Source organism: Oncorhynchus mykiss, chromosome 32 (genome assembly GCF_013265735.2).
Source record: "Oncorhynchus mykiss isolate Arlee chromosome 32, USDA_OmykA_1.1, whole genome shotgun sequence".
NCBI classification, from domain to species: Eukaryota; Metazoa; Chordata; class Actinopteri; order Salmoniformes; family Salmonidae; genus Oncorhynchus; species Oncorhynchus mykiss.
This window is the reverse complement of record NC_050572.1, coordinates 38,276,598-38,294,036: the sequence shown is the minus strand read 5'-3', so window position 1 is coordinate 38,294,036 and position 17,439 is coordinate 38,276,598. Positions and strand designations below refer to the sequence as shown.

At 44.9% G+C, this 17,439-nt stretch overlaps 1 protein-coding gene across 5 annotated transcripts in view; it reads left to right on the top strand.

The window, feature by feature from the left end:
• Positions 1-17,439, top strand: part of LOC110488444 (RNA-binding motif, single-stranded-interacting protein 3) — a 344,118-nt gene that overhangs the window by 254,824 nt on the left and 71,855 nt on the right. For all 5 annotated transcript variants that reach the window (XM_036970692.1, XM_036970691.1, XM_036970690.1 and 2 more), the window contains 2 exons: positions 1,529-1,686; positions 5,408-5,487. In XM_036970692.1, coding sequence (XP_036826587.1) covers positions 1,529-1,686; positions 5,408-5,487 — 238 coding nt within the window. The remainder of the gene's footprint in view (positions 1-1,528; positions 1,687-5,407; positions 5,488-17,439) is intronic.

Sequence of the window (17,439 nt, the reverse complement as noted above, 5' to 3'; positions counted from 1 at the left end):
CATCTATTTTGTGAAGGGCACCAGTCCCTCCTGCAGCAAATCAACCAACTTGCCAAACCTATAGTTTGTTAGCAAGAAATGTGTGGTGTATGTGAACTTCTGACTTCAACTGTATATCAAGTTTAATATTGGAATGCAAACTCAAAATTGAATACATTTCAACTCTATATTTGACATGGTACAGGTGTATTATTTTTTTTAAGCACATAACCATGAGGTGTATACTTTTGTTTCAAAGTAGATTTGTGTAAGACTATCAAGAATTTCTCTGTGTGACCCTGATTTAGTCCACTGCAGTAAAAGGTTAAGTTAAAGCTGTAACAAGGCCACTCAGGAACATTTACTGTTGTCTTGGTCAGGAACTCCCATGTAGAATTGGCCTTGTGTTTTAGGTTATTGTCCTGCTGAAAGGTTAATCCGTCTACCAGTGTCTGATGGAAAAACAGACTGATCCAGGTTTTCCTATAGAATTATGCCTGTGCTTATAGCTGTATTCCGTTTATTTGTATCCAAAAAATCTCCCTAGTCCATGTCGATGACAAGCATACCCATAATATGATGCAGCCACCACCATGCTTGAAAATATGAAGTGGTACTGAGTGATGAGGTCGGGTAAAGAGATGGGGTAGTCATTCAAAAATCATGTTAAACCATTATTGTTGAACACTGAATGAGTCCATGCAACTTATTATGCGATTTGTTAAGCTCATTTTTACTCCTGAACTTATTTAGGCTTGCCATAACAAAGAGGTTGAATATTTTATTGATGCAAGACATTTCAGCTTTACATTTTTCATTAATTTCTTTAAAAATCTAAATTCCACTTTGACATTATGGGGTTTTGTGTGTAGATCAGTGACACAAAATCTCAATTGAATACATTAATAATACATTAATACACAACAAAATGTGGAAAAAGGTGAGTGAACTACTTTCTGAAGGCACTGTATTTATTATGTTAAATGTGTCATGTGTCTAAATACATTTTCCACCTCTGGGATATTAAAGTTAATCTTATCCTATCCTACATTCCCTGGCATATTCACACACACACACACACGCTGGCATGCATAGATTACTGGTACATATGCTGGCACACACATACAGTATTACCCACGTACACAGATTCCATTGCACAGATACAGTATGCGTGACCACGCACACTGCTCGCATAGACGAGCATAGCAAAGCGTGCTCTGACTGCGTGTGTGAATGTGATTGTCATCATCGCGGAGACCAAGCTGTATCTGAGTTCACACAGAGTTGCCTGCGATGAAAGTTGTTTCGTGTCAGCTCGCAAGGCACTGGTTGTACATATTTGAAGCGTAACTGATGCATTCTTTCTAACTCTCTCTCTCTCTCTCTCTCTCTCTCTCTCTCTCTCTCTCTCTCTCGCTCTCGCTCTCGCTCTCGCTCTCTCTCTCGCTCTCTCTCCTTGTGTATCGTTGTTGCTGTATCATTCTTACGCCGTATTAACTGTTGAGACAATACCGTTTTGCAGAATCTGAATCGCGCTCTCCCTCCACAGCAACAGGAGCAGGACCCCACCAACCTGTACATCTCCAACCTGCCGGTGTCCATGGATGAGCAGGAGCTGGAGAACATGCTGAAGCCCTTCGGTCACGTCATCTCCACGCGGATACTGCGGGACGCCAACGGGGTCAGCAGAGGGGTCGGCTTCGCCAGGTATACCTGCTGAAGGGTAGTGCCTGCCTGCGGCCTGTGGGTTTGGATGCGTGTGGGAGAGAGAAAAAGACACACGCTGCACATACTTTTGTTTGCACATCATCCGGCCGTTTGAGGCTATACTTTCCCCCTGTAAAACTTGAGTTGACCCTGCTATCCCTTCAAAGTCGTTTACGTCCTCCTCATCCTCCACACTGCTCTCACCCCCCAACACAACACAACACAACACAACAACACTCCCGGCTTGTTTACCCAGAGGAAGGTGTTGATGAGTACAACGACACCATCTTGCAGGGATTTCTCTTATTCAGCCCGTGCTGCAGTCCCCTCCTATTCCCCACTCTATTACAGCGGGTTACAGAAGGACAGGCAGGCAGACTCCGGCAGACTAACGCGGACATATACACGCACGAACATACACACATGGCTGTCACAGGCCACCTGTTCAAATGGGGGAGAAACAAAAACCGAAAGAGAAAGGCGAGGGTGTGTCCAAAATGGTACCCTACCACCTATATAGTTGATATATTCCCTGGGCTCTGGTCTGAAGCAGTGCACTAAATAGTCCCATACGGCCCCATCCATTTGAGACTCATTGGGTGTTGAGATAGTAGGCCCCAGCCTCTAGTCCACAGATGTTGAGGGACAGAGGGGCATTAGAGAGAGTAAACCTTGCTAAGTGTTTCTGCACTCCTCCATTACTGTTATCAGAGCCCATTACTGGGGGCTTCGCCGCTAATCACTGTGGACAAGACCACCTGATGTCTTTAACCATCATGTATTGCTCCCTGCTTCACGCAGAGCAGCCAGGAAGAGGATGGGTGGCTGTCGGGAGCTCATCAGACCTGAAAGAGATAAGGGGGGGGGGGGGGGGGGGGAGAAGGGAGATGAGAGAAAGAATGAGAAAAAGGTAGAAAAGAGAGAGAGAGAACAGGTTTTAATAGAGGGAGGGAGAAAGCGAACGGAGAGAGGTCGAAAAAGGGAGGATGGAGAGAAACAGAGTAGGTCATAAAGAGTAGTTGTCAGTCTGGGTCTGATCCAATTGCTCACAAGAGGGATACATTTTCCCAATTACAAATCAACCACTAGTTTCACTTGTGACAGAAGTTCGTTACCATATTGTATACAGTATAAAATCAATTCAATTCCACACAGTGCCTATGGTAGGGCGATGGGTTGACTTAGAATTGCGTTAAAGAGAGAGGTTACCTCTGCTCTATGCAGGTTCTTTCCTCTCATCTGGGGCCTCTCTATCATTGTGAATACAAGGAGGGAGGGGCCCGAACTGAGAGTGTGTAATTGTGTTAGTGTGTGTGTCTGGGACGTGTGCGCTCCATTTGGATCACTGGCAGCAGCGGTAGGTGAATGTGTGCATGGCAGGCCGTTCAAGGCCAGTCACTCTGAAAAGGGCTCCGTTGACTCATACTGCCACAATGAGACAGAGAGACCTGATCCACTTACACTACAGGACCCACTGCCAGAGAGAGAGCGAGGGGGGAGGGTAACAGGGGTGAAGACAGATGAGAAAGATGGAGAGTAAAAAAAAATAGGTACGGGGGGGGGACAGATGGATAACAGAAAGAAATGGATGAAGCATGTGAAAAAATGGAGGGTAAAGAGAGGTAGATGGGTATGGAAAAGGGGGTGAAAGAAAAGGGAGAGAGGAAGAAAGGATGGAACAGAAAAAGAGAAGTACGAGAGCAAGACAAAGTAAAGAATGGCGGATGATAGCGGGGAAGGGGAAGCTAGTAAGTGATATAGAGTGAGAGATGGATCATAGACCCCTTCCTGGTACGTACATATTTAGTTGATCAGTGGTCTGAGTCGGGGCGGAGGGAGGCGAGGGTTTAATACGATCTTACTTTGTTCTCTGTAAATGAGATGAGTCACAGTTGCACTGTGTGACTCCACTCCCTTCGTAACGCCACCCTTCCTGTTCCATGACACACGGACAGTCCGCTCTCTCTCCAGTCTCTCATGTCCCATTACTGCTCACTCCACTCACTTTCCTCAATTAGCCCAGGAGAATTTGGATATCACTGTAAATCACGGGTGTACTTCCTCAATTAGCCTCGTCATAAAATGACTCAGCCACATGCTGTAAGCTCTCAGCCGTGAGCCAAGGAAAACAATACGTGTCGTCATAGGGCCTCGAATCTAAATTGGTTCAACATAGAAAATGTTGCATGCATACTTAAACATATTACATGTAGTACATGTTATGTTTTAGGTACTCAATATTTGTAATAGTTGTATTCGGCTACGGCACTTGAGTAGGCTATACAGTGCATTGGGAAAGTATTCAGACCCCTTCCCTTTTTCCACAGTTTATGTTACAGCCTTATTCTAAAATGTATTAAATAAAATAACAATCTATACAAAATATAGATTTTTTTGCAAATGTATTATTTTTTTTAAAACAGATGCCTTATTTACACAAGTATTCAGACCCTTTGCTATGAGACTTGAAATTGAGCTCAGGTGCATCCTGTTTCCATTGATAATCCTTGAGATGTTTCTATAGAGTCCACCTGTGGTAAATTAATTTGTTTGGGCATGATTTGTAAAGGCACATACTTGTCTATAAAAGGTTCCACCATTGACAGTGCATGTCAGAGCAAAAACCAAGACGTGGTCAAAGGAATTGTCTGTAGAGCTCCGAGACAGGATTGTGTCGAGGTACAGATCTGGAGAAGGATACCAACAGCATTGAAGGTCCCCAAGAACACCGTGTCCTCCATCCTTCTTAAATGGAAAAAGTTTGTAACCACCAAGACTCTTCCTACAGCTGGCTGCCCAGCCAAACTGAGTAATAGGGGGAGAAGGACCTTGGTCAAGGAGGTGACCAAGAACCTGGTGGTCACTCTTACAGAGCTCCAGAATTCCTCTGTGGAGAAGGGAGAACCTTTCAGAAGAACAAACTTCTCTGCAGCTTCAACCAATCAGGCCTTTATGGTAGAGTTGCCAGACGGAAGCCACTCCTCAGTAAAAGACTTCTGCCAAATGGAACCTAAAGGACTCTCAGACCATGAGACACAAGATTCTCTGGTCTCTGAATGGACCTTGAGTGGCCCAGCCAAAGCCCAGACTTGAACCCGATCGAACATCTCTGGAGAGACCTGAAAATAGCTGTGCAGTAACGCTCCCCATCCAACTTGACAGAGCATGAGTGGATCTGCAGAGAAGAATGGGAGAAACTGCCCAAATATAGGTGTGCCAAGCTTGTAGCATCATAACCAAGAAGACTCAATGCTGTAATCGCTGCCAAAGGTGTTCAACAAAGTACTGAGTATAGGTTCTGAATACTTATGTAAATGTGATATTTAAGTTTTTAAGTTGTAGGACATTTGCAAACATTTCTATAAACCTGTTTTTGCTTTGTCATTATGGGGTAATGTGTGTAGATTGATAACGGCGGGAAAAACGATTTAATCCATTTTAGAATAAGGCTGTAACGTAACACAATGTGGAATAAGGCAAGGGGTCTGAATACTTTCCGAATGCACTGTATACTGCCTGGTTAACGTGTTCCGGCGTGTGACACAACAACAATGTATGCCCTCACTACACTTCTGGATAAGAGCGTCTGCTAAGTGACTCAAATGTCAAATGTAGATGTGAAAGGACTGTATTGTATGTTTTATAGCAGGTTTTGTGTGTTCATCATGTGTAATGCCCCCAGTTGTATTAATTTAGCCATGTCCTTTTCTTTTTGCTACAGGATGGAGTCCACGGAGAAATGTGAAGTGGTGATACAGCATTTCAATGGGAAATACCTGAAAACCCCACCAGGCATTCCAGGTAAGAAGACTTCCCTCTCTGCTTAAACATTCCTCTCACATCCTTCCCCCTGCAAACCACCCATTTTTAACAGAGAAACCCACTCTCCCTACCTCCGAAACCCTCCGTCCCAATTCAGTTATGTTAATTTCAACTTTCCTCTCCTTGATAGATTGTGTACAATTACACTTCTGACACCCGACGCAGAGCGTTGTCGCTAGCTCTCTCACTAGCACTCTCCTCCCATTAAAAAAATAAATAAAAAAGGGGCCTGCCTGGCAATCGCTGACTGTTTGACTCAGGAGCTTCTAGGGAAGCCGAAGCGCTCTTAATATTCACACTGCGGGCCTCTCTGCTGCTCCGAAATCCACTTAAGAGCTGCCTTTCCTGCAGCCAACCTGCCAACGGGACCCAGAGAGAGGGAGTGAGCGAGAAAGGAGAAGGAATGCAAGAGTGGGCTGCCTCAGCAGTTCTCAGGCCAGGTGCAGTGGTGCACTAAGACCCCTATTCATTTCAAAAGGGAGCTGCGTGCAAGAGGGTTTCCACAGGGACACAACATGGATTGCCCTTAGAATATAGTCCCTTACAGTACTGTCCCCATTTTTTCAATTGCCCGTAATCCACTGAGAGCCCACTGTATAGGCTATCCCACTAGCCGTTAAAGTCATGGGCGTATATTGGGCTGGGATGTAATGGGGAAACCTTTTTAAAGTGATAATATCACACTGACCTTCCCCTTTAAGTGTCCCCTCCCAGGTGCTTGGGGGGAAGCTATTATGGTTTATAGATTCTAAGGAAAAGTGCCAACGGACTGATTTCTAGCTGATTGCTGAAAATCTTGTCTTTGTATGTCATAAAATGTAATTATCATTCTGCCCCTGAGCAAAGTACTGTTCCCTGATTCAGAGGGGTTGGGTTAAATGCTGAAGACACATTTCAGTTGAACATATTCAGTTGGACAACTGACTATAGTCAGTGCCTCTCTGTGTATAGAGATTGAAATGTACTGTCTTTTTCTATCAAAACCCTGCCCACGTTGACACTGTCTGCCAAACGGAGATCCCTCAACAACATGCTTCTAAACATCAAACTCAAATGTTCTAGCTGCAGGTCCCCAGAGAGCAGAGCTCAGAGCGCCTGGCCTCTTTTGTGAGGCAAAGCAGATCCTCCTCCTCAGGGCTGTGAAGGCCACAGCACTAGCGTAGTGTAGCGTGGTGTTCTGTTCTGTGCGGCCACAGCGAAGCGCAGCGTAGCGGTTTTATAAAAGCCACAGCACTAGCATAGCCTAGCGATAGCGTAGCCTAGCGATAGCGTAGCCTAGCGATAGCGTAGCGTGTTGTGAAGGCCACAATGTAACTTTTTGTAACTGTTGTGTCGTGGTGCTGCTAGTATTTCCCCTGAGCCTGTTGCTATTCAGGGCAGCCTCTGCATCCATCCTGTTCTGACAGCTCAGGGGCTCCCCCCGGTGCCCCTCAACACATGCTCAGCATGCTAGCCTAGTGTGTGTGTGTGTCAGACGGACGTGACTAGCCTTCTCACACTGTACCCAAGACAGACACTCACACACGTACGCACTCGCCCACCCATGCGCGTGCACACACACACACAAAACCCCTCATCCTGACCCGAAGGTGCAGTGTCAGCATCTGCATAATGCTAATGCCCTCCTTTTTCTTTCATATCACCATTTAACACAACCCAGAAACGCAATGTACACATTCCTCTCTCAATGTCCTCAGCTTGCTAGAGTTCCCTCTGGCCGACATTTTGACAAGCCTCTGAATTGCCTGCTTGGCCACTCCATCATATTTAGCCAGATAGAGAGATGGGGCACGGGCTCCGCCACCAGTTATGGCTTTTCTACTCAGGTGTGTCCAGTTGCTGTGCGAGGATATAGAATTGTCACCCCGTGTCCCATAGGAGGAAGTAAATATCCGGAAGTCAGCTACAGATCATCAGTTAATGTCAAGGTGCCGTAGGGAAATAAGCAGGTTGCCATATGGGCAGGAAGTCCGTGATTCCAAGATGAGGCAAGTACAGAGCTGGAGATGTGTGGTGCAGACGCAGGGAATGACATTGCACAAATGAAATGCAGAAGGAGGTCATATACTGTACATAAAGTTGTACAGTTACCATATAGGAAAACAAAGCAAATGTTACCCAACTACACAGTAACTACACTAGTTACTAAATATTTTCGAACAAAGTGACGTTAGCTCATTTAATTTCAATTCAATAAACTTTTAGCGTACTGATGAATTTTTTTTCCAATGTGTTGCTAAAGCCTGTGTGTGAGATGAGATGTGGATTGAAGCAGTCAGCTCTCCCCTTGTTTGATCCAGAGACATGATCAATCGCTCCGAATGGGGACCACAGCTGTTTACGTATTCTGTGCAATGCGGCAGTCAACGCTCCCGCCTGCGCCCGTTCAACTCATCTCAAACACGCGCGCGCACACACACACACACACACACACACACACACACACACACGCTCGCAGGAGAGAGAGTTTATGAAAACAACTCCCTTGTTTTTCAGTGTCTGTTTAGTGTAAACAAAAGTACATTTTTTAATTGTCGCTAAAGTTGTAGAACATAGTGAGAGTGAGACCCAATATATAGTTGAAGTCGGAAGTTTATATACACTGTGCATGACACAAGGGATTTTTCCAACAATTGTTTACAAACAGATTATTTCACTTATAATTCACTGTATCACAATTCCAGTGGGTCAGAAGTTTACACACACTAAGTTGACTGTGCCTTTAAACAGCTTGGACAATTCCAGAAAATGATGTCATGGCTTTAGAAGCTTCTGATAGGCTAAATTACATCATTTGAGTCAATTGGAGGTGTACCTGTGGATGTATTTTAAGGCCTACCTTCAAACTCAGTGCCTCTTTGCTTGACATCATGGGAAAATCTAAAGATATCAGCCAATTCCTCATAAGAAAGATTGTAGACCTCCAAAAGTCTGGTTCATCCTTGGGAGCAATTTCCAAACACCTGAAGGTACCACATTCATCTGTACAAACAATAGTATGCAAGTATAAACACCATGGGACAACGCAGCAGTCATACCGCTCAGGAAGGAGATGCGTCCTGTCTCCTAGAGATGAACGTACTTTGGTGCGAAAAGTGCAAATCAATCCCTAAACAACAGCAAAGGACATTCTGAAGATGCTGGAGGAAACAGGTACGAAAGTATCTACATTCACAGTAAAACGTCCTATATCAACATAACCTGAAAGGCCACTCAGCAAGGAAGAAGCCACTGCTCTAAAATCATCATAAATCCAGACTACGGTTTTCTATTGCACATGGGGACAAAGATTGTACTTTTTGGAGAAATGTCCTGTGGTCTGATGAAACAAAAATAGAACTGTTTGGCCATAATGGCCATTGTTATGTTTGGAGGAAAAAGGGGATGCTTGCAAGCCGAAGAACACCATCCCAACTGTGAAGCATGGGAGTGGCAGCATCATGTTGTGAGGGTGCTTTGCTGCAGGAGGGACTGGTGCACTTCACAAAATAGATGGCATAATGAGGGAGACAAATGATGTGGAAGCAACATATTGAAGCAACATCAATACATCATTCAAATTCAAATTTGGTTGCAAATGGGTCTTCCAAATAAACAATGACCCCAAGCATACTTCCAAAGCTGTGGCAAAATGGCTTAAGAACAACAAAGTCAATGTATTGGAGTGGCCATCACAAAGCCCTGACTTCAATCCCATAGAAAATTTGTGGGCAGAACGGAAAAGGCGTGTGCGAGCAAAGAAGCCTACAAACCTGACTCAGTTACACCAGCTCTGTCAGGAGCTTCACCCAACTAATTGTGGGAAGCTTGTGGAAGGCTACCCAAAACGTTTGGTCCACATTAAACAATTTAAAGGCAATGCTACCAAATACTAAAATTATGTAAACTTCTGACCTACTTGGAATGTGATGAAAGAGATAAAAGCTGAAATAAATCATTCAATCTACTATTATTCTGACATTTCACATTCTTAAAATAAAGTGGTGTGGAGTTTAAATGTATTTGGCTAGGGTGAATGTAAACTTCCGACTTCAACTGTAGATGCATTGTGATTTACGGGGGTGAACAAGAGCATTTGGAAAGCCAAAGGCAGAGCAGATAAAAATGATTTCATCCTCCTGGCGGTGTGAGCCTAGCCAATTAAGTCCTCATTCTCATGCAATGCATTCAAACGGCTTATCATTGACACTCGTTTCAAAATGAAGATGCATTACCCCGTGTTCCATTCTGGCAGGTGGACCGATCTCATACTGCTCATCTCATGTCAGCAAGAAGAATGAACTGACTAGATTAAAAATACAATACTACTTCAACCTATTGTTGCTCTTTGTTCTTGGAATTGGAGCGTCGTAGGGAACAGTCAAATGACAGCTTGCTTTGCTTGATCAGCACAGTGAGGGTGTTTCTAGATTTATTTTGGGAATAAAAGAAGAATAAGGGTTTGCTAAGACTCACATTGCTGGATGATAACTTCAGTAATCACATGGATACAGACAAACCAAGATCAGGTCCAGACTGATTAGAAATCTCCTTTTATCCCTTCATCCTTTATCTCCCTTTGTTCTAGTCTTTTTGTAGAGCCAACATGGTTGCACGGTTGCAAGTCAGCTCCAATCGCCTAATAGAAGCTCTATAAATTATGGAAATCACATCAGGAAGTGGTGATGGTCCTGGGAGACAGAACCCAAACGGAAACATGCAAAATGTACTTGCCCTTTCCTGCTCCTCTTTCTCACAGTCCTTTTCCATCCCCTCTGCCTGTTTTCATTATTCCTCTGCAAACCACAGTGTCTCCCAGGCTCTTTCTTGGATGTATCTCTCTATGTATCTTTTGTTCCAAACAACTGACGACTAAAGCCGTGTTCCTCCCGACAACTGCAGGCAGCAGTGCTTTCCCATGCAACAGCAGTGCTTTCCCATGTTAAACATCTCCACATATGAATGTGGTTACATTTGGAAAATCCTTTCCTACTCCCCAATTTTCTCTGATTTACTTCCCTTGTTCGTGAGGGATTCCGATGACACCCAGGCCTTTGGTTTGGTGAAGCCTCCATACCCACTCGCCCACCACAGACCCACCAGATGCCAGAGAACCAAGGGCCACCCCTGGCAAGCCCTCCTCTCCTCCCTCTCCCAAAGCTCAACCAGTGCCAATAGGCAGTCAGAATGTTGGCCCGGTGTTGGCCGAACTACAAATCCCATCATTCTTAGCAGAACAATGAGGCCTGGCCCGCCGGGGCTGCAGGCAAAGCTCCCTCCCAAGCCGTCCGACCAGCCTCAGCCAAGGCGCTCTGATGCCAAGATATAGCAGAGACAGCGCACAGTATTAAACATCCCTCGCTGAATTAAGGCAAGTCCCAAATCACTTGGTAAGTCATAAAAGCCCTTCTGAAACTGTCAGTCATACTTGAGTAATCCATGTTAATTTCTCAGATCCCTCCCACACTCCCCTGGCTAATAAGCGGCCTGTCTGATGTCCAATTTTCTCTTCCGGCGATAGATTGTACTTAACACGTTACAGAGCTGAGCAGGATGGAGGTTTGTGCTTCTGGATTGCAAAGCAGCAGTGGTGTACATAAGCACGTGTTTGATGTATGTGGGATGTAGGTTGATCTGGCATTGATCTGCACTTAGTTTTTTAATGAAACTCAATTTTATCGTGTATTTTTGTATCATTATCCTTTGTTTTTGAACCAATATAAACTATATTTTTATGTTTCTCAGTCGTGATTGCATTATTTCACGGCAACACTATCATCATTTCTGATATGCATAGCAATGGATAAGAATTATCCTCCATGGTCCTTTAAGAGTGTGGAAATACACTTTTGAGAAAGATATTGCATCTTAATGGAATCTGTTCCCGTAGGGTAAACCCTCTGGCTTGCCTGCATGTCTCACCATTAAACCAGGGAGACACAGGAAGTTATTCAAATCCCCAGTAAATCACAGATTCTCTACGAAGGATACATTTCCCCCCGACGTGCACTTTCTCATTAGACTCTTATCTCACCCACAGACAATCGTCTGGATTTGTCACGCTTTGTTTGTTTTGCCACTGAACTATATCAATCCCCGGCACCGCGCGCATAGCCGATGGTGAGGAAGAATCTCTCTCTCTCTCTCTAGCTCGCTCTCTCTCTGGGACTGTCGCAAAGCTATGAAATGTGTTCAGCGACTGCACTACGGCAATAATAATAGTCCTCGAAATTTGGTTAAAGGAGAGGGATGCTTTAGCTCTGAGGGGTTTTAGGCGTGTGTGGTAATGATGGACTTTGTTCTCCACTCATCCAAGTCTAATGTGGAGAGGGAGAGAAAAGAGCGATGGACAAAGAGGAAAGGAGGGAGTGGGAGGTAGAAAGAAAGAAAGAGAGAGAGTGTGAGTGAGAGAAAGAGAGAGCGGTATACAGATCAAGATAGAAATAGAGGGCGAGAGACAGAGGACAGAAAAGGAGCATAAAGAGAGGGAGTGAGACAACCCAGAGTTTAGAATCCGGCCCAAAAGTTTAGGGGCCTTTTCTCTGCCTGTGGAGATCAAAGGATGACCTTGGTTGTGAGATGGTGTCCTGGACATGACCCTGCTCAACCCACCCCAGCTGTTCTCTGGATTGATCTCACTCCTCTCTCATCCTCTCTCATCCACCCTCCCCTCCTCACATTATAGACATTCCTTCTCCTCATCCCTCCCTACTCAGCTTGTTTTTGGATGCAGTTCTATGCACACAATATTATTGTTGGAGCCAAATGCCCGTTTCGGGATTTATGTGAAATTCACTGTTTCTGCCCCATTAGAAATTAAAGCCAGTTTGTGTATAATCATAATTTTATTATAAGCTAAACTGAAAACCCTTCAGCTTATTTGGAATGATGGCAATATGTTTGCAAATGTTGGATAGGTGCAAACTGTAGTAACAGTATCAGCATACAGTTTAAGCATAATGTTTCCTTATTTGGCTAGATTTGTGAGATGCACATTAATCATGGAACACCACCGCTCTGGACATGAAGAATTATTCAAAAGTTTGAACCCAGGGACCTACTGTTACGGTTTGTTGACAATGAACCCTAATTATGTTGAGCTGCTCCATAGTTAGGTCACAGGACTCATAGCCCGGGGCCACGGCCTGTCTTGCAGACTGAAGATTTGAGATTGCTGAGGAGGGTAGTATGGCCTTGGCATCTGTGATAATTTTGGTATTCTGATACGTGCATTCCATGGCTCAGTACTCTACTCCCCTCCGCCTCCCACTAGCCATCCATTTTGTTAGGTCAGGGAGTTTTTCTGAAACTCATATGTGTAAAGGGTATAGTGCGTTGAAGATACGGTAGTTAGTATTCACCCCCTCAACTGTGGAGCACCATCATCGCACTATTTGAACAGACGTATAGCCTAACGAATATGCCATTATATAGTGACAAATAAGAAATATCTCCTACACTATCACATTTTTCAACTTATGTTACGCACAACTACAATGGTGAAATGTCACTATTTTGACGCATTCGAATGAGACCATGTTGGCTTAAAATTAGTATATATTGGGAAGTAGACAAATATAACTTGGCTGACACAGCTTACTCCGCACTGACCTTTAGGCTGCTTGTTTGTGTCTAATGTCTGTATGTCCCACATCCTGTGTGGTGGGAAAACTTGGGCATCTGTTCCGGCTCCCGACCGAATGTCATTGTCACCGTTGTCCGCCACCCCAGTTTGTCCCAGGACACCTACGACAGAGAGATTAAACCTGACAGTGGCCCGAAATAGAGCTGGTCTGCCATTAGAGCTGGAAACGGGGTGTGTGGGAACACACAGAGGTCACGCTTACAGGTATTTTTGGAAATGCTACCAGACCTCTCGCACGCACACACACACTCACACACACACACACACACACACACTCACAGGACCTCCGATGGACAAACAGACACACGCACACACAGACACACTCAGACACCAGACACAGACACACACACACACACACACACACACTCACAGGACCTCCGATGGACAAACAGACACACGCACACACTGGACTATGGATGGTCATTCATCCTGATCCAACAGCGGTCATCTTCTATGTCCCCCTTTTCCCCTAGACTTCCTTTCTCACATGGGTCTTTGGGAAGTCTATTTATTTTAGTGCCTGCTGGCTGGCATTTATGAGATGAAGGACAGTGGAAACTAGGCTTGGTCGGTATACCGTATATACTGTATAACGGGGTATTTGGAAATAGCCACGGGATGGTTTTTCAGTACCATTGAAACAATTTCTTTGATGTATAATATTTCAAATCGAATGTCATTTTATTTGTCACGTGCTGAATACAACTGGTGTAGACCTTACCGTGAAATGCTTACTTACAAGCCCTTCACCAGCAATGCAGTTCCAAGAACATATTTATTAAATAAACTGAAGTAAAAAATAAAAAGTAACACAATAAAATGACATAACAATAACGAGGGTATATACAGGGGATACCGAGTCAGTGTGTGGGGGTACAGGCAGTTTGTACATGTAGGTAGGGGTGAAGCGACTATGCATAGATAATAAACAGCGAGTAGCAGCAGTCTAAAAACAAAGGGATAATGGGGGGGGGGGGGGGGGGGGGGGGTCAATGTAAATAGTCCGGATGGCCATTTGATTAATTGTTCAGCAGTCTTATGGCTTGGGGGTAGAAGCTGTTAAGTAGCCTTTTGGACCTAGACTTGGCGCTCCGGTACCACTTCCCGTGCGGTATCAGTGAGAACAGTCCATCCTCTGACACCGCCTAGTATATAGGTCCTGGATGGCAAGAAGCTTGGCCCCAGTGATGTATTGGGCCGTACGCACTACACACTGTGGCAGCTTACGTCGAGCAGTTGCCAAACCAGGCGATGATGCAACCGGTTAGGATGCTCTCGATGGTGCAGCTGTAGAACTTTTTAAGGACCTGGGGACCCATGCCAAATAATTTCAGTCTCCTGAGGGGGAAAATGTGTTGTTGTGCCGTCTTCACGAGTGCCTTGGTGTATTTGGACCCTGATAGTTTGATGGTGATGTGGACACCAAGGAGCTTGAAACCCTTGACACGAATCGATGGGGCTGTAATGGGGGCCTGTTCGGCCCTCCTTTTCTTGTAGTCCACAATCATCTCCTTTGTCTTGCTCACATTGAGGGAGGGGTTGTTGTCCTGGCACCACCCTGCCAGGTCTCTGACATCCTCACTATAGGCTGTTTCATCGTTGTCGGTGATCAGGCCTACCACTGTTGTGTTGTCAGCAAACTTAATGATGGTGTTGGAGTCGTGCTTACCCACACAGTCATGGGTGAACAGGGAGTACAGGAGAGGACTAAGCACACACCCCTGAGGGGCCACACTGTTGAGGATCAGTGTAGCAGATGTGTTGTTGCCTACCCTTCCCACCTGGGGGCGGCCCGTCAGGACGTCCAGGATCCAGTTGCAGAGGGAGGTGTTTAGTCCCAGAGTTCTTAGCTTAGTGATGAGCTTTGTGGGCCCTATAGTGTTGAATGCTGAGCTGTAGGCAATGAACAACATTCTCACATAGGTGTTCCTTTTGTCTAGGTAGGAAAGGGCAGTGTGGAGTGCGATTGAGATTGCGTCATCTGTAGATATATTGGGTGGTATGCGAATTGGAGTGGGTCTAGGGTTTCCGGGATGATGGTGTTGATGTGAGCCATTGATCAGCCTTTCAAAGGACTTCACGGCTAACAACGTGAGTGCTACGGGGCGGTAGTCATTTCGCATTCTTGGGCACAGGGACTATGGTGGTCTGCTTGAAACGTGGGTATTACAGACTCAGTAAGGGAGAGATTGCCAATGTCAGTGAAGACACTTGCCAGTTGTTCCGCGCATGCTCTGAGTACATGCACTGGTAATCCGTCTGGCCCCGCGCCCTTGTGAATGTTGACCTGTTTAAAGGTCTTGCTCACATCGGCTATGGAGAGTGTGATCACATAGTCATCCGGAACAGTTGGTGCTCTCATGCATGCTTCAGTGTTGCTTGCCTTGAAGGGAGCATAAAAGGCATTTAGCTCGTCTGGTAGGCTCACGTCACTGACGTCACTCGCGGCTGTGTTTCCCTTTGTAGTCCAAAATAGTTGGCAAGCCCTGCCACATCCGACGAGTGTAAGAGCCGGTGTAGTAGGATTCAATCTTAGTCCTGTATTTACTCTTTGTCTGTTTGATGTTTTGTCTGAGGGCATGGAAGGATTTCTTATAAGCATCCGGATTAGTCTTCCACTCTTTTAAAGCGGCAGCTCTAGCCTTTAGTTCGATGCTGATGTTGCCTGTAATCCATGGCTAGCAAAACAGGCCTGTAGTGTAGCATTTGCGTCATCTGACCACTTCCGTATTGAGCGAGTCACTGGTACTTCCTGCTTTAGTTTTTGCTTGTGAGTAGGAATCAGGAGGATAGAATTATGGTCAGATTTTCCAAATGGAGGGCGAGGGAGAGGTTTGTATGCGTCTGTGTGTGTGGAGTAAAGGTGGTCTCGAATTTTTTTTCCCTCTGGTTGCACATGTGACATGCTGAAATGAGAAAGAAATTAAATGAGGTTAAAAGGATTTAAGTTTGCCTGCATTAAAGTCCCCGACCACTAGGAGCGCCACTTCTGGTTGAATATGTTCTTGTTTGCTTATGGCCTTATACAGCTCGTTGAGTGCGGTCTTAGTGCCACTATGGGTTTGTGGTGGTAAATAGACGGCTACAAATAATATAGATAAGAACTCTCTTGATAGTGTAGTCTACAGATTATCATGAGGTACTCTACCTCAGGCGAGCAATACCTTGACTTCTTAAATGTTAGACATTGCGCACCAGCTGTTATTACCAGACGTAGCTACTCTTTCCTGCCAATGCACAGAATATTATCCGTGTCATCGTTCAGCCACGACTCGGTGAAACATAAGTTAATATTTCAGTTTTAAATGTCCCGTTGTTAGGACAGTCTCGACCGTAGATCATCAAGTTTGTTTTCCAGGGAATGCACGTTGGCCATTACAACCAATGGTAATTTGCCATTTACTCAATCGGCTACGAATCCTAACAAGGCACCCCGACCTTCTCCCTCTGTATCTCTACCTTTTCTTCACGCAAATGACAGGGATTTGTCCCTGGTCTCCGGAGAGCAGCATATCCTTTGTGTCTGACTCATTAAAGAACAAATATTTGTCAGTTCGAGGTGAGTAATCGCTGTTCTGATGTCCAGAAGCTCTTTTCGGTCATGAGAGACGGTAGTAGCAACTTTATGTACAAGATAAGTTACAAACAATGCGAAAAAATGAACAAAATAGCACAGTTGGTTAGGAGCCCGTAAAACAGCATCCAATCCCCTCTGGCACCAGTATTATTTGTATTTTATTTTTTATTTAACCTTTTATTTAACTATGCAAGTCAGTTCAGAACAAATTCTTATTTTACAATGACGGCCTACCCCGGCCAAACCCTAACCTGGACGATGCTGGGCCAATTGTACGTCGCTCTATGGGACTCCCAATCGCGGCCGGTTGTGATACAGCCCGGGATTGAACCAGAGTCTTTAGTGACGCCTTTAGCACTGAGATGCAGTGCCTTAGACCACTGTGCAATAGACTTGTGCAGTACATTAGGAGATAAAGAAGATTGCGTTCCTCATTTCACCGGTCACATGGTGTTTGTTTACAAGCACACAACAACAAGAGTCACTCACTGTTGTGCACGACAGTTGATTCACAACAACATGTTTGCCAGCTAGACATCTTATAATTATTAAGTTAGCCATCTTAAAATGTGCTAAATGCTCTGCAGTTGTGCATTTGGTTTGCTAATTTAGTAGCTAGTTAGCTATCTAGCTAAGTGCTTAACTTCTTGCAAAATCAAGATTTGCTTGGTAACAGCAGAGAATCCCCTCCTGGATCAAGAGCCTTGCTGTCTCGGATCTCAGAGGCTCA